Here is a 26,399-nt window from a genome sequence, read left to right as displayed (position 1 = left end):
ATCATGTGGTCCACAAATAGTGACAATTTAACTTCTTCCTTTCCAGTTTGGATAAATTTTGCTTATTTTCTCTGCCTAATTGTTCTGGCTAGGAACTCCAAAATATGTCAAATGAAAGTCCTATGAGTGAGCATTCTTTTCTTGTTCCTGATCTTAGAAGAAAAACTTGTAGCTTTTTACCATTGAGTATGTCATATATGGCCTAGGTTATATTGAGGTATGTTTAGTCTACACCCACTTTGTTGAGTTTTTATCATAAACAGATGTTGAATTTTGTCAGATGTTTTTTCTGCATCTATTAATACAAGCATGTGATTTTTATCTTTTATTTTGTTAGTGTGCTGTATCATGTTGATGGATTTACAGATGTTGACCATCCTTGCATTGCTGGAATAAATCCCCTTTGATCATGGTGTATGATCCTTTTAATGTATTGTTAAATTCAGCTTGTTAATATTTTGTTTAGGATTTTTGCATTTATGTTCATCTATGTAATTTGTGTGTGTATGAATGTGTGTGGTCTCTTGGTCTAGGATTGGTATTAGGGTAATGCTGGATTTGTAAAATGAGTTTGAGAGCATTCCCTCTTCTTCAGTTTTTTAAAATAGTTTGAGAAGTGTAACTATTAATTCTTTAAATGTTTGGTAGAACTCACCTGGACTTTTTTTTTTGGTGGGAGTTTTATTTTTTTCTGACTCAACCTCCTTCTAAATAATCAATCATTATTTTAAAAAATTTCTTCATGATTCAGTCTTAGAAGATTGTGTATTTCTAGGAATGTATCCACTTCTTCCAGGTTGTGCAATTTGTTGTTGTTAAATTGTTTATAATAGTCTTTTATGTTACTTTGTATTTCCTTGATATCAGTTGTAATTTCTCCTCTTTCTTTTCTAATTTTATTTGAGCTCTGACTCTTCTCTTAGCAAGTCTAGCAAAATGTTTGTCATTTTTGTCTTTTCAAAGAACTAGCTCTTAGTTTAATTGTTCTTTGTATTCTCTTTTTAGTCTATTTCATTTATCTCCTCTCTGATCTTTATTATTTTATTTCTTCTACTAACTTTGGGCTTCATTTGTTCTTCTTTCTCTAGTTTCTTTAGGTGCAAAGTTAGATTATTTATTTGAGATTTTTTCTTGTTTCTTGAGGTAGGTCTGTATTACTAGAAACTTCCTTCTTAGAATGGCGTTTGCTGCATCCCGTAGATTTTTGTTTTATTGTATTTCCATTTTTATTTGTCTCAAGGTATTTTTAAATTTCTCTTTATTTATTTGTTTATTTATTTATTTTTTGTTGATCCATTTGTTGTTCAGTAGCATGTTGTTTAATCCCCACATGTTGGATTGACCCCTCTATTAACATGTAATCCTCCTCTTTGTCTTTTATTAGAGTCTTTATTTTAAAGTCTATTGGTCCAATATAAATATAGTTATACCAGCTTTCTTTGGTTTCCCTTTGCATGAAACATCAGTTTACATCCATTCACTATCAGCCTGTGTGTCCTTATGTCTGAGGTGAGTCTATGGTAGGCAGCATACAGATGAGTATTCTTTTTCTATCCATTCAGCCATTCTATATCTTTTTTTTTTTTAGCATCTTTATTGGAGTATAATTGCTTTACAATGGTGTGTTAGTTTCTGCTTTATAACAAAATGAATCATCTGTATATATACATATATCCCTATATCTCCTCCCTCTTGCGTCTCCCTCACAACCTCCCTATCCCACCCCTCTAGGTGGTCACAAAGCACCGAGCTGATCTCCCTGTGCTATGCAGCTGCTTCCCACTAGCTATCTATTTTACATCTGGTAGTGTATATATATACACGCCACTCTCTCACTTTGTCCTATATTATTATAAATAATATAATAAACAAAAGGCTTTGTAAAATTGGGCTGTTCTGGGAGCTACAGAAAGTAAGGACATGGGGATTCAGGGGAGGGAGAAAGAATTTTAAGCAAGGACATTAGGAAAAAGAAGAGGGAGAATTTGAGTTGGGACTTTAAAAAATAAGCATAAGATTATGTTAAACATAAGATTTTGATAGAGAGTGTGAAAGACATTGTAGTTGGGGAGGTAACTTGAACAAAGTAACACAAGTTACAAAGTGCAAGAGGTACAGCTGGGAGGTGGAAATAGAAAAGTAGAAAAAAGTAGAATTTTTCCCCCCTTTCTCTCTCTTCTTCTCCCTCTCCTTCCCCTTTTGTTTTCTTCTTTCTTTCCTTCCCTCTTTTTTTTTTTTTTTTTTTTTGCCTGAAGCAAAAGATTAGTTTATCTGCGTAAGTGGTTAATGGTTTGCTTTAAGTAGTCTGTAATCCAGAGCCTGATGCTTACTCCTTACTAGTTAGATTCCTTGTTAATCTCAAACAGGAAAATGAAGAGGCAGTGGTGGGGATTTCAATTTGAGGAAGTCGAAAGGTGTCTGTGTTCTCGTGTGTGGAAGGAAGGAAGAAGTGTGCATGTCTTGCAGTTTTAAAGTGGCAATTTTCATATTTTGACCCCATGCCTCTGATCCTAATACGTTCCCTTACCATTTTATGTTGTATATTTTATAAAAATAAAAAAGAAACACCCAAGTTCTTTTAAGTACTCATTGATACATTACAGAACACTTGTGCTGTAACCGTGCAAGGTTTGTCAGAGTGTACATGATGAGTTCACTGTGCTTTTGCATTTTTCCTCCAGCGTGACTTAACTGGAAATTCCAGAGGCATTTATGCTCCTTATAATAAACAGTGAAGCCCTGTGATTTGTATTAATGAACTCGAGACCTGAAATGTTCCTGTTTGTCATAATAATCTTGCCCCTTTCCTAACCATATTCCTCATGAATTAATTCTTGTCTTAGTTTGTCTCCAGTAAAACATCTGACATCCAGAGCTATGTCTTGGTGTCAGCTCAGACAGCCACCTGTCATCTACGAGAGAGCCCCGGGTAAATTTGTGTTGTTCGGGGAATTTGATATTGATGGTGTTTGTATGGTGGAAACGATCTCTACACTTCAACAGTGGGATTTTGCAATCAACAGGGTAAAATCTAAGTTCCAAACAAGGTGTATTTGTCTTGCCACAGACTCAGCAGGGATCTCTTAGGCTTATTCTGCGTCTCCTTTTTTTCCAGAGCATTTTGTCAAGGCCCTGCCAGAATACCACGTGGTGGCTCCTGTCCGAGTCGATGCGAGCGGGCATTTTCTGTCTTATGGCTTGCACCATCCTGTCACCAGCAGCAGGAGGAAGAGAGATTTGGATGGCCCAGAGGACCGGGTGTACTATAGAATTTCCCATGAGGAGAAGGACCTGTTTTTTAACTTGACGGTCAATCAGGGATTACTTTCCAAAAGCCACATCGTGGAGAGGAGATATGGGAACCTCTCCCATGTGAAGATGGAGGCTTCCTCGGGTCCCCCCTGCCATCTCAGGGGCACAGTTCTGCAGCAAGGCACCAGGGTTGGGACTGCAGCCCTCAGTGCCTGCCATGGACTGGTGAGTCCCCTTACCTCTCCGCCCTCAGTCCCTGACTGTCGTGGCCTGCACACCCACTGCCAGTGGGTTCGTAGATGCATTTAACACATAGGAATTGAGCACTTGTGATGTGCATGGTACGGGCTTCCAAACAGGCTGGGGAGAAAATGCATAAAATTAAAATCAGTCTGGGTGGTACGGGGAATAAGGACATTGAGGGTCCAGGAAGAACTTCAACCAGGAATATCAGGGCAAAAAGAGGAGGGGATCGGAGTTGGGTCTTCAACTTCTGAGGCAGCTCTGAGCGTGCTGGTGACTGACTGGCTGGCCAGCCCCTTTTGAGTGCGAGGCTTACAGATGGGATGGCGATGGCAGCAGCTGCTATGATCTAATTGTTGACTGTGGGTAGCTTATAATCAGATTTCATGTGGGCCCTTGGGCTGTCAGTTGATTCCTTTGTGCCTCAGTTTTCTCCTCTGTAAAATGGAGATAGTGATAGCACCCAACTCACAGAGCAGGGGTTGGCAAACTACAGCCCACAGGCCAAATCTGGACCACCTCTTGTTTTTATAAATAAAATTTTATTGAAACACAGATATGCCCATGTGTTTATATTGTCTACAGCTGCTTTTGACCTACAACAGCAGAGCTGAGTGGTCAGGATAGGGACCATATGGGGCCACGAGGCCCCAGATATTTGCCATCTGGCCTTTGCAGAAAAAGTTTGCTGACCCCTGTAATAGAGTACTGTGAGAATTAAATGAATTCATATATATATAAATCTTAGAAGAGTATTTAGTAAATAATAGATACTCAATGAATATTGGCTGCTATTATTATTATTTATATTTCTAATATGCCAGGCACTGGAATGTGTGGCTTATTATGTGATTTATGCACATTGTCCTCTCTACGATGTCCCCCCACCCCGCCACCAGTTTAGCTATGTTTTAACAGATGATGCAGCTTGGAGATGTTGAATATCTTTACCGTGCTGTTGTTAATTTGAGCCCGAGTCTTTCAACTGTTCTGTGCTGCATCTCAAAATGTGACCAAGCTTGTTTTTCAAAATTTAAACCTTAAAAAAAAGTGGTCCCTTTGTTCCCCCTTACTTCTAGCAGTGACAACAGTGACAGCCCCACTGGCAGCTGCATGGCGAACAATGCCTAGGACTTATGTTGAGGTTTTGTCATGCTGGAGTAGGAGGCAGGCACCAGCACTAACCAAGGGTACTTAGGGACTGACTGCGGGCGGAAAGCCTGCGGAGTCCTGGGGACAGTTATGGCAGAGACTTGGGTATCGGCCTTGGCACCTGTACCTGGGCTGTCTTTTTTTTAATAAATTTATTTATTTATTTATTTGTTTGTTTATTTTTGTCTGCGTTGGGTCTTTGTTGCTGCGCGCGGGCTTTCTCTAGTTGCAGGGAGCAGGGGCTACTCTTCATTGCGGTGCACGAGCTTCTCATTGCGGCGGCTTCTCTCGTTGCGGAGCACGGGCTCTAGGCGTGTGGGCTTCAGTAGTTGTGGCACGTGGGCTCAGTAGTTGTGGCTCGCGGGCTCTAGAGCACAGGCTCAGTAGTTGTGGCGCATTGGCTTAGTTGCTCCGCGGCATGTGGGATCTTCCTGGACCAGGGTTCGAACCTGTGTCCCCTGTGTTGGCAGGTGGATTCTTAACCACCTTAATTAATGTAAAACATTGTACATCAGTTTAAAGGTACCAAGAAAGTTCAATATTCTGAAGGACCTCTGGGGATGAATCGTTTTGTACGATAAGTGGAAAGTCTTGCTTTGCCTTTTTTTGGTAAATCTAGATTTTCATATGTAGCTATTTATCATTTCATAAATGACACAAAATAAAAAAAGATGCCCTATTCTTTTCTTCTTCTCCCAGGGCCTCATACAGTGCTTGGTTGAACCAGGGGATATCTCCTGGCTCCATGGTCCTAATCCTCTGGGTTTCCTCTGGGTTCATATCACGTTTTCCCTTTGCAATTTCTGCTTTCATTTCTATGAGACAACCCTGGAAGCATCAGTGTCACCTGATCCTCTACGACTAGGGTAACAGAAGAAAGAGCCCTTGTTCTAGAAGGACAGGCACATAGGAGTGAAGTGATCCACGAAACAAACATGCAAAAGCCACACTGCTCCAGAGAACACTGATGGGGGAACCCACATATAATCATTAACCGTTAACCATTCATAAACCGTTATCATGCTCATAAAATCCTAGACAGTTTAAATGCCATTGCCTTTCTGTGGCCTAGAGCAGTTTGGTCTGTGACCTCACAGAATCAACATCACCTGGGATTTCATTAAAAAGGCAAATTCATGGGCTCCACTTCAGAACCAGTGCATCAGAATCTCTGGGGGTGGGCAGAAACCTATGTGAGTGTGTTTTAACAGCTTTACTGAGATATAATTCACATACATACAATTTACCCACTTAAAGTGTACAATCCAATGGCTTTAAATATATTCACAGGGTTGTGCAGCCATCACCACAATAAATTTTAGAACATTCTCATTAGCCCCCAAAGAAACCCCTTGGCAGTCACTCGCCAATCCTCCCATCTCCCCTCCTCCTCGGGAACCTCAAATCTACTTTTGGTGTCTGTTAACTGCTTTATTTGAAACCTTTGATTTAATGACCTCTTCAGGAGATTCTGATGCTCCCTAAAGTCTGAGAAGGCCTGGACTAGGGCAGTCATTCTTAACCCAGGCTGAACATTAGATCAACTAAGGAGCTTTTTTTTTTTTTTAATTGAAATATAGTTGATTTACAGTACTGTGTTAATTTCAGGTGTACAGCAAAGTGATTCAGTTATATATATATATTTCAGATTATTTTTCATTATAGGTTATTACAAGTTACTGAATAGTTATTCCCTGTGCTGTATAGTAGTACCTAAAGAGCTTTAAAAAAGTACCCATGCCACAACCCCATCTTCCAGATGCTCTGATTTGACTGGTCAGTGGGGGTGGAGCCCAGGCATCAGTATTTTTAAAAGCTCTCTAGGAGATTCTGATGTGCATTAGGTGTTGCCAATCACTGGATTAGTGTGAGTGGGTATTAATTAGCAGTATTAGCCAATATTGCTCTAAAGTAGCTGCTCACCCCAGGTGATTTTAGCGTGCAGCCAGGGTTGAGGACCATTGCCCTCAATTTCTCCCTACTTCCATCTTGTTTTCTCCAAGGGAAATTGCATACTGTTTAACAATATTCCAGGCTTGGGAATAGAATACTGGGAACTTTGCAATTTCTAATGGCCCCAGAGAGCTGCAAGATCCACCATGTGGGCATTTTCAGATTCAGATTTCAGATTCATGCTAAGCACAGGAGCACAAAGAAACAAATGTGAACTAATAGACTTACGTGGTGGCCAAGATGCTGGAAAGTTTTAGATCTAAATCACTGAATGATTTTTTGCCAGGAGAACCAGTCCACTGGGATTATTTTGGATCTTTTCACACATAATTGGACAATTAATGGATGATTATAAAAAAGGCACCAAAAGCCAAATGAGTTTCTTTTGTGAGCACACAAGCTGGCTGGCTTCAAGCTCATTTGCTCATGTGCCATCATTTCACAGTGCGCATCTACACTGGTTCTAGTCAAAAGGGTGGTTCTAGTCAAAAGGTAGTGGTTGGACTTGCGTCTGATTTCTCCTGGCCAGTTGTCTGGGGCCTGATCTCCAGGATATTTATTTTCCTTTTCACCCAGGGATGACCCCACACTCAGATTCACAGGATGGCAGGCTTAGGATATGCTGGCTCTAAGCCTCCCAGCACTCCTAGGGACAGAGGTGGCATTGGGGAAGGCTTTCTGAGGCAGGAAACCCTCTTGTGTGGATCAGGACATTTGCTTCTTGTTCGTATGGCTCAGGGCTGGCATATTCTTTGCTTCAGACGGGGTCATCCTAATGTTGGAGGCTCTGTTCTCTTGGAGTTTTCTATAATTTGAGGTTCATCTAGTCTCCCTTGGAGAAGACTCAGATGGTTACAAACTGAAGACCCAAGAAAGGTCACCCATGACAAGGTGTGGGATGACCTCCTTCCTCCAGTTAATATCCCCTCACACGGCTCTGGTACCCATCCTCTTGGAAGCTGCTTTCAGACCGGGCCAGCCCCCGTCTGAAAGTTGGCTCAGCAACTTTCCCTCTGTCATCTTCACCATTTTCACCATCTTTTCCCCTCAACATTTTTATAAACTTTGAAGTTATGGGATTTGTTTCTTTTGAACAGTTTAGTTGATTTGTTTTATTCTATGTTCTTTGATAGAGAAACTGTATTCTTTAATCAATTAGATTCGGAATTCATCCGCGGTGGGAGTTGTTACCTGTGAGAACCCTGGGGTGGTGCTGGATTTGCTGTTACCAAGGGCCCTACAGGCTGTGTTGCAGGCTAGTTTGCCGTTCATATTTCAGTTTAGATTTCTGGACCAGGAGGATAGTGCAAGGTGTTAGACTCTACACTTACGTGTGATACAGGATTGGGGTTCTGCCTCTTCATGGAGTACCCCACTTCCACCAAGGGGCTTGGGCTAGGCACCCACTATCTAGACTGCATACTTGAGTCAGTAAAAAAAATATTGTTAATTTTTACTCACAGTCAGGCACAGTATTTCTCAGCTCAGTCTTTATTAAAGTGAATACAGTTCTTGGCTCCATCCTAAACCCTAGCCTCAATTCCAGGCCCTGCTGAGGAGTTGAAGGCTGACCCCTAATCTGAATAGCAGGGTTATTCAACTTCAACTCCTACTCAACTCTCTTTCGCTTTCCCTTTGGGCCTATTGAGATTTCCTGTCTTGTTTCACGCTCAACTATGGATTAAAATTTTGAAAAGGTGTTATTTTTAGATTTTTTAGAGTTAAACTTTTTATCTTGAGATAGTTGTAGTTTCATATGCCATTGTAAGAACCAATACAGGGAGGTCCCCTTCCCCCCCAGTGGTAACATCTTGCAAAATTACTATATAATATCATAGACAGGATCTGACATTGATACAGTCAAGATGCCCAACATTACCATCAAAACAATCACTCGTGTTGTCCTTTTAGACACACTCATTTCCCTCCTGCCTCCATCCTCTCCTTATGTTTCCATTTTATATTTAAGTTCATGATCATTTTGAGTTAACTTTTGTTTAAAGTGTGAGACTTAGGTAAAGGTTCATTCCCTTTCTTCCTCCCTTCCTCCCTCCCTCCCTCCCTTCCATCCTTCCTTCCTCCTTTTTCTTCTCTTTTTTTTGCCTATGGATGTCTGATTGCTCTAGCACCATATTTTAAAAGGCTACCTTCCCTCTATTGAATTGCTTCTGCACTTGTCAAAAATCAGTTGGACATATTTCTGTGAGTCTATTTCTGAGTTTTATGTTCTAGTCTACCAATAGAATTTTCATTCCTATGGCTTCATTACTATTGCTTTAAAATCAGTATTGAAATCAAGTAGACTGATCGCTCCCATTTTATTCTTCTTTTTCAGAATTGTTTTAGTAATTCTAACTTCTTTTCCTTTCCATATACATTTTAGAATAATCTGACTATAAAAAATGGCTGGGATTTTTTTTTGACAAGAATTATATTAAATCTATATATTAATTTGGGGAAATTGACATTTACTACGTTAGTCTTTCAATCCATGAACATGGTAGGTCTCTTCCAATTCTGCCCATGAGACCTATCTGGGTTGACTGGTGGAACTGAAAGGTCCATGATGCTTGGTCCTCCTTCTTTTGCAAGGTGAGAGTTATATAGCCTTCTTTGGAGGAATTCTAAATCCCACTCTGATGGCATTTCTCACAGGAAATCTTCCAGCCCATCACCCTTATAATATCACCCATTGGGTGGGCTGTCCTTGTGGGGCAGCAGACCTATCCCACCCATAGGGTAGTTAGTGTGAGTAGAGAATGAGTCTCTTAAATAGACTCCAACAGTTGCCTTTTTTTCCCCTCTGGGTCAGAGAATTTATTTGGGAAAAAAAAATAGTGAACCGTTTTTGCAACTTTGTTCCCCTGGTTTGTTTGGTCATATTAATTCTTAAAATATTCTGTTTTGGAAAGTTTCCTGATTCTAAATTAGTCTGATAGAATGATAGCAATTTCTTCTGTGCTGAGCCTCACTGTCTCCCCATCACGGAAAGACGGGGGCTGGTGGATGACCACATTTTATTCATAGGTGAGATTTGGCTCATAGATTTAGGGCATGCTTGGAGAAGAGTGTCCTGGTGTAACATAAGTTTCTATGCCTCAGTAGTATGATCTATGATTTCTTTTCAGTCTGAAGGACTTCAGTGCCCTTTTAATTTGACTGTCTTTTTATAAGCTTTTAAATGTGCAACCTATCTGGAAAGTTGTGGCAAGAACATTCTTTTTAGTGACTGTTTTCATTCCAACATGCCTTTTGCAATCTATCTGTCTATCTATCTATCTATCTATCTATCATCATTATATCTATCAATCTCATCATCTAATTATTTGTCTGTCTATCTATCATCTATATCCTCTATCTCTATCTCTGTATATGTATATGTATGTGACTAACTACTACATTTGTATATCTAACTCTGACATTTCTTGGAACTTCAACTGTCTATTTGCCATTTGCACATGCCTAACAGGAATCTCAAATTTAACATGTTCAAAGCAACACCCTCAATTCCCTGCTCCCACACTCTTCCCCATTGCTGTACATGGTAACTCCATTCTTCCTGTTGCCCAGGTCAAAAACCCATGGAAAAAAAAACAAAACAAAACATGGAATTATTCTATCATTGACTCATCTTTTTTTCTCACACTCTGTATCTATTCTTATCAACAAGTCCTATCAGCTCTTCCTTCAAAATATTAATATATTCAGAATTTACCACTCTTGTCACTTCCACAGCTAACCCCCTAGTCCAGAAATTCTCAGCAGGGCTGGTTGTGCCCGCCAAGTGACATTTGGCAATGTCTGGAGACATTTTGGGTTGTCACCACTAGGGGAGGGGAGGATTGTGTCTGGCATCTAGTGAGGCCAAGGATGCTACTAAACTTCCTATAATGCACAGAACAGCCCCACAACAAAGGATTATATGGTCCAAAATGGCAATTGTTCCAAGGCTGAGAAACCGTGCCCTAGTCCTAGTCACCATTCTCTCTCCTCTGGACCATTGCATTGACCTCCCAAGTGGTTCCTCTGCTTCTTCCCTTAACTCCCTACAAGCCATTACTCACAGAGTGACAAGACTGGACTTCTAAACACATTTATAGAACAGTGCATTCTTCTGCTTAAAATCTTCTACTGGTTTTAAGTCCACGATGCTTGGTCCTCCCTCCCTCAAGAAAATCCAAATAACTTGCCCTGGCTTCCAAAGCTCCCTCTGATCTGGGGGGCCCACGTCCCTGCACCCCTCTCCCACCATGTTGCCCTCCTGCAGAGTCCTCTAGCCACACTGACCGTCTCTTTGTTTTTCAAAGTATCAGGCACACTCTGGCTTCATTGTCTTTGCATGGACGGTTTCCTCTGCCTAGAACACTCTTCCCTCGGATTTCTACATATCCTGCTCCTTCTTCTTCTTCTGTCTTTCAGATCCCAGCTTGTGGTCTTCCCTGACTACACAAAGTCTACACTCCTCTGGTATTCTATCGCATTGCCTATTTTATTTTTTAAAAAACCTACAATACCTGATATTTTCTTCTCATTTTTGCTTAACTTTTCTTCCTCTCACCCTGTCTTGTTTGCACATGTTAAGCTATGTTTCATAATAAACACTCAGTAAATAGTGGTTGAATGGATGTGCTTATTTCAGTATTTAGTCTTTATACTGCTCCAAGTTTCTGTAGACCCTCCCAGCCTGTGGCTTCACAATGAGATTATAGTTCCTCAGCTACCCAAGCAATGGCTTGAATGCCATCTATTGAACTCTAGGATGCAGTCTGCTTAAATGTTCCCTGAGCCACTTCTGATGGGTTCCCAGGGTGCTGGCTCCCCATCATGGCTGGGTGATGTTACCTCTGCTACAAGATCCTCCTGGGTCTATCACTCTACAAGCATGGTGACTGCCACCATCATGCTGACTTTGGCAAGGGGACACAGCAATCAACTTTGCTATTCTCTTCTGCATCTCATTCAGGCCTTTCCTTAGTTCTGCAAAACACATCAGAGTCCAAACTATAATTTTCAGCAAGATTTCTTTGAAGGTTTGCATGTAAAAGGAAGAGAAGTACAACACAAATAATAACCTAAAACTGCTACTCACCTTGGCTGTGCTTAGAGCCTAGGCTGAACTTCAAGAGCATCTCTAACCAAGCACTTGGGCTTTCGTTGTGTAGCAAGAATCACCCTATAGCAATCTCCAGGGTAAGGGATGCACTGAAACATAGTTCTCTCCTGAGGCCTGGGCCCAATCATGAGGCCGCTGGGAAAGGAGGAAATTTCCCCCACCCTAGCCTCAGGCCCACCTTTGTTTCTAGTTCTCCTTTCCAGGAGTTTCTTCCAAGGAATATCTACTTTTTTCAGAGGGATGCCCAACCTAAAGGTGCTGGGTACCACCGGGCAGTTTGTGCATTACAAACCCTACAAAGGTACCCCATCCAGGGGACCAGTTGGGGCTGAAATCCATCTCAGGCTCTGCCAGCCGAACCATGTCCTGGCTCCAGGAGGGAAATGGGTATTTTTATAATCCCTTTGCTCAAAGAGGAGCATCTTTTTGTAATTTGTCTACTTAGATGCGGTGCCTTTTAAAATTCATCTGTCTGGAGGGGGCATCTGTTAAAATTTCATCTGCCTCCCCTGCAATTGCCCCCTCTTGCAATTTGCACAAATGTGTGCTACTGCAGTAGCCCTGGAGCCCCCTTCCCATAGGACTTGGCTCTGTGGCCCCCAAGTGACAATCACAGGAGAACACAACAATCCACGGCCAGTGTGTTTCCCAAAGCCTGAGGTATTCAGTTTCAAATAACAGTGTGGAGAGATGGGGGTGTGTGTGCATTAGTAACAGATCCTTTTCCACTGAGCTGCAGCAAGTTCTGACCGAGTGCCTTTCCCAATCTCCCCTTTGCTTCAAGGTAAAGAACAAGTCTGTTCTATTTCCTGAAACTCGGGGGTCTTTGCTACTGATCTCTAGCGAACAACTGCTTGAGCTGGAACACAAGGGAGGGGGTCTTCTCAAGAAGAAACAATTATTGATACGTAAAGGCTCAGTTTCTATAAGTATGTGTAGAGAAAAAACGTTGCTCCCATACAGACGCCCAAAACTGCAGTGAAACATTTCTGCTGAAATATATACCCAAGAGTCATGTTTGAAGGCATCCTTTTCTTTCTTTGCTTAGCCATCTTCACATTGAAGTGAATAGAATTTTAATCTTTGTCACCAGAACAAATGGAAGGGATACTCTGAAAAGAAATTCAATCTTCGGATGCAGGACAGTATGGAACTTTGGAATCGTTTTCCAGCTTCTAACCTGCAAGGTATCAGTTTTTGCTAGGATGGGCTGTTACAATAATTTTAACAGTTTAAATTTTGTTAGGTTCCGATGTCCAAAAATGCAAGAATTAAGTGTTCTCTGCGTTTTGCTATGTGAATGCTACAAATGAGATTAGTGATGTTTAAAAGTCTCTGCTTTATGATGGTGCCTCTATTGAGAGGGATATACTTTATACCGTGTCACTCCCTCGAGCGCTGTTGAGTTCTTGGCCCAGATGGAAAGCCCTGCTGGTTCCTTTAACATACAATCAAAAAATGCAACTGTTTCTGCCCTCTCGTTCTTGAACTCAGCTGAAGCTTGGGGTGATGTAGCTGAGGAATGAAACCCGCTGGCAGAGCTGTGTGGGAAAACTTTCTCAGCGTGGCTTCTTGCCTTGCTTCCCGATGTGGAACTTGGTGGCTTATTTGCAGAAAGCACTCATTTGAGTTGCGAGGTGCCTGTGTGTCAGAGTTTGCTGTTCCTCGCCAGGGGGAGGGAAAGAAATGCTCTGTGTATCTCCTAACTCTGCTCCCAGGCCGAGGAATTCTCCGTGACCCCTGACCTTTGGGGGTTGCCTGGAAAGACCCATGCTTACTCAGACATGAGACTTTGGAACGGGGTCTCTAGCAGGCGGGAGATTCCTCTACTCACTATTGATGCTTTGTGTTACAGGCTCATAAATATGAGCGTTCCACCCCCCCCCCCCCACTTCTCTCCCTTTTTGTCTTTCTGCTTATTTTTCAATTCATCAGGTTCATTTTGTGAGTTCCCAGCTTGACAGATTGAAAGTGAGAGAGAGACTTGAAGAATCAGTAGTTCAAGAAGCACTGATTGTGAATTAGGGATCCTCCCTATGGTCCAGGAGAGGAATGACCCTCAGCTGTGATGGGAGGTGAGCGGCTGGACGTTCCGTTTAATATCAGGCTAATTAGTTGGCTTACTGGCGGGTCCACACAAGTGCAGCATAGAGACGTTACTCCTCTCCTCTCCGGAGACTTTACTTTGAATCTCATTTCTGTTTTCATTATGGAGACTGAAGATTAGGTGTCCAGAGTTTCTCACTAGATGTTCATATATTAATATTTCTCTTCTTTTTTGATCCAGCATGAATCATAGGTCAAGGGAGCTTAAATATTAGCTTTCAGAAAGATCTGGTTCTTTTCAAAAATGTCTCCATTGACTGACAGATGTTAATAAGGATGTTGAAAAATGAGAAAACAGGAGGCCTGGGTTTTAGGTTTTGTAATTGAAAAAAACGTTTTAACTTGACTTTTGGAGATGATCTTTCAGGGTGATAGGAATGATTTAATTTTAACCACCATATAACCCATGTCGGAGAGACACAGCCAAGTCGGGGGAGAATGGCATATTTTTCACATGGAGCAGTCCCACTGGATTTGGGAGTCACAGGAACTGAGTTCAAGTCCAAGCTCAATACTTACTGACGATGTAACCTTAGATGGGATCCTTTGCCCCTTTGGGTCTCTTATTTGAGTGGACTGGGTCTTTGCAGCTAAATGTGTGGCCCATGGACCAGCAGAATGAGTACCACCTGGGAGCCTGTTAGAAATGCAGGTTCGCAGATCCTACCCCTCTCACCTGCTGAATCAGAACCTAAAGCTTAACAAGATCCCCATGGGATTTGTATGTGCATTAAAATTTGACAGGCATTGGCCCATCAAACCCAGCTTCCCTAATTCTTTTCGAGTTCAGTCTTTTACATATTGCATCCTCTTGGCAAATTGTTTGCTCAAATGCCTAATGGTGCATAGAAGCGGTGGGCGGGGGATGCTGCTATTCTAATCGGTGTCGATGAGTGAAAGGATGGAAGAGGAATCTTAGATAACGTGACCCAGAAAAAGACTGAGAAGGTACATGTGACCCTGGGAGCCAAATAAGATGGGTTATAGTGGTCAGGTGTACCCATTGTCATCCTTTGCTGCTCTTCTATCCTCTGCAGTGTTTTGTTATGTTAGAGCCCATGTCTTTGGCATGGCAGCTCTTACCAGGACAACTTCTGGTGGTTCTCAGGCTCTTTCATTCTCATCTCTCTGGTGCCTGTGCTAAGTAGCAATCTCTTGTTTCTGTGTCTTCATCTAAACTGTTGAGAAGAGACAAGCTTTCTGGGCCCTGGAAGGCTGGGAGAGACAATAACAACTGACACTGTTTAGACTTTCGTCCCCTTCCCAAAGGGATGGAGCCCTTGTTGATGTTAAGTTTGGGTTAAGAATGAGGAGACCTTGAAGTTTATAAATATTCCCTTAAGAGATTATAAGTGTGGCATTTTCCAGAATGTTTGTGAAAGTCTAGGTATAAAAGGCAAAGCAAGAACGGGGCTCCTTTCTCAGCTCTGGGAGGACACTCTCCATGCAGAGAGGACCACTTACAGCAGCGCACCCCCTAGACCACAGGGACAGGAGACACGGCCTCTGCTCCTGGGCCTGGCCACCTTACTTCCATTAAGTTCTATATCCTTGACTAAATGCATTGGGGCCTTAGAGGAAGTGTGCATATGTTTCTCTTTCCACTTGTCCGTAACCATTTGTTAACACCACAGTTGTCCTGTTTGCCTTCTTCATAGATTATACCTGGTTATTTGCTTTTAAGGCTTTACAAATAGTCAAAAACTGAAAATCTTCCTCTAAACAAACCCATTAAAAAAATGAACTGAGATTCCCCAATGGTGTATGTTGCTGGATTTGCTGATTTCCCTGCTTGAGATAATCCAGGAGTTCACTTAAAAAAAGAGTGAGCACTACACCAGTGCTTCCCTCCAGACCCAGCTTTTTTGACTTCCAGACCACACATTTTCACTGCAGTTCCTTCATGGTTCTGCAGTGAAATTGGCTTGGATGACCATAAGCTATTCTGAGAAACAGATTTATCAGTTACAAAAGTTCATACTAAATGGTCCCATTTCATGTCATTGACTCCCCCCTTCACCAATCCGCCCTCCCCTGACCACCCGCCACCCTGTTTACAGACAGATTTTTCTCTGGAAATTTTTTCCTCACTTGATTTCTGCTTTGGCCCCAAAGAATGAGTCACACAATTAAAAAATGCACAGCTTCCAGTCTCTGACTGGGTCATCAGATAGCACTACTTTCCTTCCAAGCAGGCTTCCTTTCTTCTAGCAAATTAAAAAAAAAACTTTTTTTTTAAGTTTACCACTGAACTTCTCTCTTTCCGATCCTCCAACATTCTCAGCTTATCTCTTAATGACCAATCTCCCGACCCTCCCCGGTTGCGAGTTTTTTGGGCTTTCTCTTTGGCTTTCCTTTCTCTTTCTTGCTTTTTCTGTATTTTAGTTATTTTTACAATTTTTTAAAGCACATCTGCAGAAGGAACACATGAGGTTGAGCTGTTCATTGAATAAGGCTTATTTAACTTATAAAACTTATGTATATATTTAGCTTTGAAAATAATTTATATATTTTATATGTTTACATTATATATAATTTTAAATATATACATTTAACTCATATAACATATAACATAAGTTATTTAACTTATATAATTTACATAAATTTCTTACCTCTTTTCCAACCTCTACATAACTTGATAGAGAAAGAACATTGGAAATGAGCTGCTTATAGCACAGTTTCCAGACAAATTGGTGTTTATTGTAGGTAGAGGAGCAGATTGTGTGTGTATGTGTGTGTGTGTGTGTGTGTGTGTGTGTGTGTGTGCGCGCGCGCACGCGCGTGCGTATTAGGAGTGGGGGAGGGAGGGAGATAGCTAATAGAGGATGTCTACAGAAAGCAACTTTTATCTGACGCTGTGGTTCAGAAGATGGATGAAATCACAGCGACTGTTACAGCTGAAGATGTAAAACATCCTTGACCATCATTTGTTTGAAATTGCACTGGAGCGGAGGGCACGTCTGATCTTGGAGGATGGATAGAAGGCACTCATCTAGTTTTTCTTCTGACTGGGTATTCTTTTCTCTCTGGAAGGTTGTGATGGCATTTGCCTTGAAAAATGAACAGGAAAGGATTTGAGATCTACTGATAAATGCTTTACATCCTTCCTCTGGAAATGATTCAGTCTTTTACTAGTTAATTCTGTTTCCATTCAACTGTTTTAATAAAGAGATGCAAGTTTGACAAGTGGGCTTTTCTTCCCTTTTAATTCAATCTCTAGTCCAGTCCACTGTGATGTAGGTTTAAGAAGAGTATTTTATTAATCAAAAACGTTGGACTTGGAGTTGAAAAACCTCTACTTTATGTCTGACTGTTCCTGGCTCTCAGGAGCTCTGAGGCAAGTCCCTTAATTCCTCAAGCTTCCAGCTTCCTTGTCTGTGAAATGAAGGCTGAACAATTTCCATGATCTCATAGAACTCAGGACCACTGACACTGTGACCGGTCTGTGGCCAAGGTACTTATGATCACTAACATACTATCGTTTACCATGCAGGGTCCATCCATGTTGTCCCAAATGGTAGGATTTCCTTCTTTTTAAAGGCTGAATATTATTCCATGGTGGTGTGTGTGTGTGTGTGTGTGCGTGCGCATGTGCATGTATGTGTGTGTGTGTCTCTCTCTCTCTCTATATATATATCACATTTTCTTTGTCTATTATCCATTGATGAACATTTGGGTTATTTCCATGTTTTTGCTTTTGTGAATAATGCTGCAATGCATGTGGGAGTGCAGATACCTCTTTGAGATCCTGATTTCATTCCTTTTGGATATCTACCCAGAAGTGTGATTGCTGGGTCATATGGTAGTTCTATTTTTAAGTTTTTTGAGGAATAGCCATACTATTTTCCAAAGCAGTGGCACTGTTTCCCATTCCCACCAACAGCGTATAAGTGTTCCAGTTTCTCCACATTCTCCCCAACCTTGTTAGCTTTTTTTTTTTTGATAATAGCCATTCTGACTGATGTGAGTTGATATCTCATTGTGGTTTTGATTTGCATTTCCCTGATGATTAATGATGTTGAACATCTTTTCATATACCTGTTGGCCGTTTGTATACTTCCTTTAAAGGTTGAATAGTATAAACTATCATTTGCCTTAAAAAGGAAGAAAATTCTTACTACAGACTTTTAAAATCTCAATGTCTCTGTGGAGAACAGAAGTTGCATGTAAATTAGGCACCGTGGAATTCCCAGACCAGAGCTGGAGCCTTGTGGCATAGTAGGGCCAAGCTCTGAACTTGGAGCCAGAAGATCTGCATTTTAAGCCTGTGACTGTAGCTTGCTTCAAGGAGTTGGGTTTGACAGCTAGGTGCAGTAAGGGACCCTTTGACTCTTCTCTATAGGTCCTCTGTGCATTTTGTCAATGTCCACCTTGGGACCATTCCACAGCGAATGATTATATGGAGAAGTGCAAATATCAGCATCTTACTGCTACCATTAATAAATGTCCACCGTATCAGAATGATGTCATTGTGCCTAGCTGTTGGTATTAGATATTAGATACCTAATTGTAAACATATAATTCGGATGTTCATAAGTGCTATGAATGCTATAGGAGCATATAAAAGAGGGACACAGTGAGGTCTGGGATTTTGGAGAAGGCTTCCATGAGAAGATAATTTTTAATCTGAGTTTGAAGGACAAATGGGAGAAAAAGGTAGAAGACAGCATTTCTGGAACATGTGTACAGGCCATGGGGCAGGAAGGAGCAAAGGAAGCCCCTTGGAGGAACTGCAAGAAAGGGGTGTGGCTGGAAAGCAGAGAGAACGTCTTTTTACTCTCTCTGATTAATAAATATTTAGGGGGAAAAGAAAACTTTGAAACTATGTAAACATTCTCTTTCTTGTAGACTTTCAATTTATCCATTCATTTATTTATATTAGTATGAACTTGTGTGCAGACTAATAAATCATTATTTACTGTGATGCTCAATTGTCTCAATTTGGTCAGTGGAAGTCCTTCAATCCTGCTTCTGTGTCCTTTTGACTTGACCCGTGGCTATTTGAGCACTCTGTTGTTTTGGGTACAGTAAGATGTTCTAGGCTCATCTTGTACGTTTCCAGCCCTAAAATCAGTCATTTTGTCAGGGAACTTTTTCTCCCTCTCCTGAAGAGCGGTATGTAGAAGCAAAGATCTGGGCACTAGATGTGCTCACTGGTATTGGGCGTTGCTGTTCCAGGCCCACTCAATGGAATATGTATGTCCACACGCATACATGTGTGTAAATCAAAACACACAGTCACATCTATAGTTATTCATCTATCTATCTATACATATAGAAAATTATGAATTTACATCAATACATTCAATTCTAGTTCAACAATAGGATTTCTTCTAGTTTTCTCTCTTTCCAAATTTGTAAAACTATCTTCTCTGACAATGACAAAACTGGTTCCCATTATTCTTTGCATGTTTACTCATTTGATCAGTCCCCCTCTTTATAAGCAATATCCCATTGCTCTCATTGCTACGGCCACCTCCTTTCTTGTGTGGACACCCTTGTTACCTGAACTGGCCTCCTCCATTCCATGCTGGCTACCCCCAGATGCCTCATGTGAGTGCCCTCCTCACCCTGCTTGGGCTCTGACCCGCATGCCAACTCGCTGGGCTTTGCTTTCCTAGCTAGGCTATCTCCCTGTGGGGTGGTCACCTCATTTTGTTTAGGCTCTGAAACTCAGCACTGTACCACTTCTCCATCAACATGGAGGCATTATGCATCCCTCCTGCTCAGGTATCCTTTTCACTCTGCTCGGGCACTGACATTCTGCTCTGCTCCACCGCAGCTCTCCCTGCACCTCCAGCCTCCTTACCCCAGCCCTGCAGGTGCCTACTTTACTCTGCCCTACTTAAGGGCTTTAGAACTGAATTGTTCAGGAAGAGAAGAGTAGAGAGAGAGTAAGGAGAGAGAAGGGCATCTTGTCTGTAATTTGACCATGTTTGTCTCGGTGATCACCAAATACCTTTCCAATTCAGATATTCTGTGACCCCATGCTGGGTTGGTCACAGATTCCCAGTTCTTCCTTGGTATTTCTTGTGTGCCCACCAAGTGTGGCTGTGCCTTTGGTAGCTGTCCTGGCCTTTGCTTCCAACCTTAGTGTTCACACCTCACTGTTACCCTGGCTCTTGGTGTTAGGCCCACTGTTTTGGTATCTTGGGGTCTTCTGTCCTTATATGTGTCATCTGCAAGGCCTCTCCACCAAATGTTACAGGGCTTAGCTGCCCCAGGTCCTGGCACCATGCCTGCTTCCTATTTCACTGTGTTTTTCCAGCTGCCCCTGGAGTTTTCTCAAGAGTTCTTTATGAAGCACTGTGGATATTAAGTACGTTTTATGCTAGTTTCAGCGTGAAAGGTCTGTTTAAAAATCGCAGTGTGGACAACTCCTGTTTTAAATTCCTTTTGCTCTAAAAAGCTTTTATGAGATGGAGACATACTTTTGTTAACCCTCCCTTTGTGGGTAGGTGCAACCCTGTAGGTTTACTTATACTGGAGCCATCCCCAAAGTGAATTCTATTTGACCATCGATTCAGCTGTATAACTTGAAATATATCCCTAAGTAAAGCACCCTTAAATTTATGTAAGCACTGAAAAGGAAGAATGGGAATCAGTAAAGGGAGATGGAGATTGAAAGGGCACGAGGAGAACACATTACATTTCTGTGCTTAGGATTGCCCAATATTTTCTCTCTGTTGTGACTTACACATGAACCTATCCAATTAGCTATTGGGCCTATATCCCTAGATGTCCTAACAAAGTAAAATCATAATTCTTTTGTTCTGGCAATTGAGAAGCATTGCTGAGAGATGGTTGAAGGGGCATGACAGGATTATCTGATGCATGCATGTTGTTAATTCTCTTCACCGGGCTATCCAGGTGTGTAAGAAGATTAAGGAGTCAGGAAGGGGGTGGGGTAAGAGGAAAATGAAGAGGAGTCAGGGTCTGGAATGTCATGGTGAGCATGAACAGTGATGTGGGGAGGGCAGAAACCACAATGTATTACACAGAACAGTGAATAGGAGGAAATGAATCTCCAACTGTAGGCAACTCCTCCTGAAGGAAAGAAAAATACATGTCAATGGACAGAGAGAAAGAAAGGGTTATGTGTGAACTGACTTTTCTTTTTGGATGTTGGGAGAGACTTGAGAGAAGGCACCAGGAGCCAGAGGTTGACCATACAGAGAGAGGACAGCTGATGAAACATGGACCTGAGGAAATAACGGGGTCCAAGACTCAGAGCACAGTGAGAAGACGACTTTGCCTTAGTTGGGAATTTTTAATTTTTAAATTTTTTTTTTTTTTTACTTTTTAAAGGTGTGATTTTTATAATGACTTTTTGAGGGTGTCTGTGCTTTTGTACATTTTCTAGCCGAGAGAAAGCAATGCCGGGGTATTGGGCGTGGACACGGGGCATCGGGCATGCAGCAGGGGTGTCAGGCGTGGACGGGAGTGTCTGGTGTGGACCTCGGGGGCGTCTGGCCTGGGCCGGGGCTGCAGCAGGTCGCATCGCACGGCCTTGGAGATGCTCGCCTGAAACTGAATCCGACGTCCCTCCTACCCTCCGCAACGCCCATGCGCAGAGCGCGTGCGCAGAGCCCCTATGCAGATCGGCCGGTGTAGATCTCGGGGCTGCGTGTCCTGCTCTCTGGGCTGCTGCTTTCATGATGCCTGCACAACGGCAGAAGTCCGTCTCAGGTAACTCCTCCAGGGCCCCCCTCTGGAGGATGCGCTCCAGCCGCTGCTCGTGGCTGCGCCCCTCTCTCCGCAGCTCCAGCTCCCGTGGAACCTCGGCCCCTGAGGGACATGCGTCCACTTGGGGGCTGTCCCCAGCCTGGACCAAGGTCTCCCCCTGCCGCATCTTCCCTTAGATTTCGAGGACAAAGAGGTGCTTGGCCTGGTAGGGGCGGGGCTCAAGAAGGCTCCAGACCTCCCTCCTCCGCGCGCCCTCGGGCGTGCAGCGGCAGGTTAGGCTGGAGGCCAGTGTGGCGCCCACGAGGCCGGCCAGCTACTCCTTCTTGCAGGTGATGTACGGCTCCCTGCTCACGGGGTGCAGCTAAGGTGCGAGGATGTAGGAGGGCAGGCAGAGCATGTTCAGGACAAGGGCTTGGGGTGCAGCCGGGCTGCCAGTGGCCACGGAGATGCCAGACACCAGCGTCTGATCCCTTCTGCTAACACAGGGAGGGTGGAAGTGAAGGTGGGAGAAGACGCAGAGAGTGTGATTTTGGGGGACAGGAAGTGAAGGAGCTCCAGCAATGCCCAGAGCCTCTGAACCCTGGTCAGAACTGATAAGGGCTGTGGGTATCAGGGCCTGGCTGAGTAGTCTGGAGTTGCCCGTGAAAATCCAGTGCTGGCCTATGAACCAAGAGACTGTGCTGAAGGCCAGCCACAAAGACTAGGCGAGCACGCCAGGACTGGGCGTGGAGGCAGCTCAGATTAGCAGACATGGAAGTTTCTAGCCTCATGAACCTCTGCATTAAACCACAGGCCTTGGTAGCTGGGGGCTTGAGGCGGATACACTGGCTGGATGAGAAACTGGACAGAGGCTGCGTCTGCGGGCTGAAGATCGTTCCTACCCCTGCTGGTTGGCCTCGGGGATCCAGAGTCTCAGCGTGCAGAGGACCGGGGCTGCAGGAAGGCCACTGCATTCCTGGGGTCTTGGGCAGAGAGCCGATACTGTGATTACTAGGACTATTACCAGCTTGAACGCTTGACTGTGTGTGTCAGGCACTATTCTAGGTGCTTTACCTCTTTATTTCATTTAACCTTAACCACAAATCTATGAGGTGGTACTATGATAATCTCCACTCTTTAGAAGAAAAAACCGAGGCACAGAGAAGTTAAGTCAGTTGCTTGAGTTTCTGCATTTAGTAAGCAGCTGAGCCACGATTGAACCCAGGCTGTTGGGTCCCTGATCCTGAGCTCTGAAAATGCCACACTGAACCACGATCAGTTCAAAGGTGGGGTGAAGAAACTGAGGCAAGGGAGAGGGTAGGAAACCTGCCAGTTCATGGCTAGTGAGGGTAGAGGAATTTGAACACTGCAGTGGGACCCTAGGGTATGAGCATTGTTATGTCTTAAATTAAGCTCTTATAAAGACAGAGGTGAAGAAAGAAAAGGAATAAAATAGGCCATGCTAATCTTTTGAGTCCCGGACCTGGATCTCGCTGCTTTTGTAAAGCTTTAGAGAAAATAAATTAAGTAACACCTTTCCGGGTCACTTATTCCTTCATCAAAGTTTGGCATCTTTCTGCATATGCTACACACTTAGGATCCATACAGGAATGTCAGTGAATGGGGAATTAGGGGTTTGCTTAGAAAAAAATCATCTTTTCATCAAAATACATTTAGGAAAATAGCTTTGAATTCTTTAATGCCAAAGCCATCTTTGTTTTGTATCATCTTTCTCCCTCACAGCTAGTCACTTTATTAGGCCCTATTGAAATGCAGGAGTTTTCTTCTTCCCATTTCATGAAAGTACCAAGCAAGATACCGTGGTTTATTTATAGTGAACATAAAAGGGTGGACAAAAGCAGGGGAGCAGGGCTAAGTTATTATGTTTTTCTGCTTGTGTTTCAGTAAAGAGCTTTATACAACCTTTCTGAATGAGCAAGATGGTGGAGACAGGGGCGGGAGAGCACACTATTTGCAGAAGGGGGTTTGAAGTGGCCAGATAGTCAAACCTAAGAGGTGAGAAGCTTGACCTCAGTAGGAACCAAGCAAGGAACCCCCTGTCCTGTCCGCTTCCCTCAGCATGGAGTGCAGACATCCATTCTCTTGTTCCCTCCCAAGGTTGGAGCCAGGGGACCAACCAACCACACGTCAGGGAGACTGGCTTGGGATCCTCTAAAGAATGGGAAGCACCTTGCCTCAGTGTGACTCAATAATGTGTAGACTTGGGAAGAGCACGTGCCAATTAGTGTGACTGTAAAACGTCTAACAGGAGCAGGCAGCAAACTTCTGATCTAAAACATGGTTAGCCCACACCCCCCACATGGATTAGTGGATACTTGAAATTTGGAATAAAAGATCTCTGCCAATAGATAGCTCGCTCTTCTGACCAGGCTCCATTCTGACTTAATCTCCGCTAGAACCCTGCAGGTAAATATTATCATCACCTCCCATTTCTAGGCAAGGAAACTGAGGCTCAAGTAAGTTAAGTGGCTTTCTAAAGGGCACACGTCGAGAGGAGATTGAAGCAGCTGACTTCCTGTTCCTGTGGTCTTAGTCTCGGCACCGTCCTGCCTTTTTTTAAATCACAGAAGAGTCAAGTTTGAAAAGACCTGTTGTAGGAGCTTCACTTTATAGATGAGGGAACTGCAGTTGAGGGAGGTTGGACTCAGTTGGGGTAGCTTGTCAGGTTAACGTCAGCGTTGGCACATTCAGAGTCCAGCTGTTTTTCAGTCAGAAGAAGAGGAAGTTGCTGCAACCATGCTATCTTTCCAAGTGTGTCAGTCAATCGTCTGGTTTAGGGACACATCTTCTCTTAGGAAATGACCTTCCGTGTTCTGTGGTAAGCTCTTCTTCTCTCCTTTTTCCTCCTACACATTTCTGTGCCCTCATCCCCTCCCCAGTCCTCCTCTCCCTCGCCATCTTTCCCCCGCTTCTGCTTCTTCCTTTCTCCCTCCCTCCTCTCCCCAGTTTCTTCTCCTCCTCTAATACCTTTGTTCTCCACAATTCTCTTTGTTTGCATTCTGCTTCCCTTTTCTTTTCTTGCCTTCTCCTCTGATACTGTCATTTTCTATTTAAAATTTTTTCTTTTTTATCCTTTGACTCCATTGAGTCTGGCTGAAGGGGTCTAAGAAACAATGCAGTTGACACAGTTCTTGTGACTGAACATCTTTAATCCTTCAGACTCTCGAAAGATGACTCCATTGCTTCATATTTTCTAAATTTGTGTAGTCTTTCCTCATCGTGGAAGTCTAGACACCCGTGTGAGTCCCCATGAGGCATCGGGGGAATTTCTATGTGAGCATTTCTGTGGTGATGTTGTGGAGAGTAATTAAAATGCAATGTGATTTTTCATGACAATTCTTTAAAAAAATGAGAGATGTTAAGCTGAACCACAAGTACTGATCTAATTTAATTGTGGCATTTCAGTGTTCTTAGTAAATGATAGTTTTTATATCATACTCTCTATTGTATACAACTTTTAAACTTCTTAATAAGTTTTCTGAAAGGCAGGTCTTGCTCAGTAGGAAATCTGTTTCTCTGGTAAAAAGTTTTAAGTGAGGTTTCTTTCAATAATTCCTTCTGTGCAGTGTTCTGGGTGTAGGAAGTGTGTGCTGACAATTCAGTGATTGCATCCAGGTGGTCACTTTCCTGGATCTGTCTACTTAGCTGTGTTATTACCATACTCCACATGTTCTTCAAGACTTTCTTTCACAAAATAATAATACTGTCCAAGGAGCACCAAGCAGGAAAGCATCTGCAGATTCTGGGAAGGTAGTGGGAAATACTTGTACCTCAACCCAGGAATCCCATTCATCTGGAAACAAAGACATGCCCTACAGGGTCAGATTCCTCCAAGAAATGGATGCTTTTCAAGAACTTCTTGTTGGACCCAGGTGGTCAGTTGTCAAAAGAATTTGTTTATTTGTGTGGGTGTGGTGAGCAGAGCTCTTACATGACTTTCTTGTGATTCATTTTTGGCCGAATGCAAGGGGACTGGGATCTCCCCTCCCCGGTCCATCACCACAGCTGGGGCCATCCTTAGCCCCGTTGATTCTGGCTCCAAAGTATAGATCAAGTCCTTCCCTTCTCTGCATGTCCACTCTCACTCTAATCCACCCCTCCCCGACCCCACCTGCTCTCATTACCTCTGTATGATTCATTCTACACAGAACAGCTAGAGAGACCTTTTAAAGACATAAACTGGACTTGTGGTTCCCCACTGTTCCTGGCCTAAAATCCCCACTACTGCAGAGGCCGAGCATGACCTCTCTCTGCAGGCTCTGGTCTGCCCGTTCTGCACGCTGCTCCTCAGGGCTGCAGCCGCCCTGCCTGCCTTTGATGTTTTGGGGATGTCTCAAGCTCTTCCCCCCAACCCCCAGCCCTGTGCACGTGCTGCTGTCTTTGGCCAGAACCTCCTTTACCTGCATCTGGTTGCTTCTGGCCCTTCAGTTCTTCACTCGCTCACTTATCACCTCCTTTGAGAGTCAGCCGAGCACTGCCCCACCTTATTATTCGCTGCTCCATTTCCGCATTGCTGTCTTTCCCAGCAGAGAATGTAATTTTTGCTTCTTCATTGCCTGAAACCTATTGTCTGTCTCCCCCTTGCCCCAACTAGAATGCAAGTTCCCCCAAGACCAGGGGTGGAATCCTTGTCTTGTTCACATATGCTCTCTGTTGTATCTTTAATATCTAGTGAATAGTAAAGATTTGTTGAATGAATGAATTTGTTTCCAGCCTCCCTGGTTGTCCTGACTTTTATCTTCCCCTCCCAGAATTTTAATGTGCCACTCCACTTGGGGATTTGCATTTTAAAAGAGGATATTTGGAGAAGGCTGGCGCCAACGCAGGGAGTGAATCACCCATTGGAGAAAGTCAGGGTTGAAGGGAGGGACATTTTCTAGGGGTGGAGCGGCTG

General features: G+C 43.1%; 1 protein-coding gene across 4 annotated transcripts in view; it reads left to right on the top strand.

Moving 5' to 3' along the window:
• The window catches only part of ADAMTS12 (ADAM metallopeptidase with thrombospondin type 1 motif 12), a 394,047-nt gene that overhangs the window by 12,547 nt on the left and 355,101 nt on the right, over positions 1-26,399 (top strand). For all 4 annotated transcript variants that reach the window (XM_057540921.1, XM_057540922.1, XM_007192239.2 and 1 more), the window contains exon 2: positions 3,116-3,477. In XM_057540921.1, coding sequence (XP_057396904.1) covers positions 3,116-3,477 — 362 coding nt within the window. The remainder of the gene's footprint in view (positions 1-3,115; positions 3,478-26,399) is intronic.

This window comes from Balaenoptera acutorostrata, chromosome 2 (genome assembly GCF_949987535.1).
Source record: "Balaenoptera acutorostrata chromosome 2, mBalAcu1.1, whole genome shotgun sequence".
Lineage (NCBI taxonomy): Eukaryota > Metazoa > Chordata > Mammalia > Artiodactyla > Balaenopteridae > Balaenoptera > Balaenoptera acutorostrata.
Note: the sequence above shows the minus strand (reverse complement) of the source record. Positions and strands in the feature narration are given on the sequence as shown.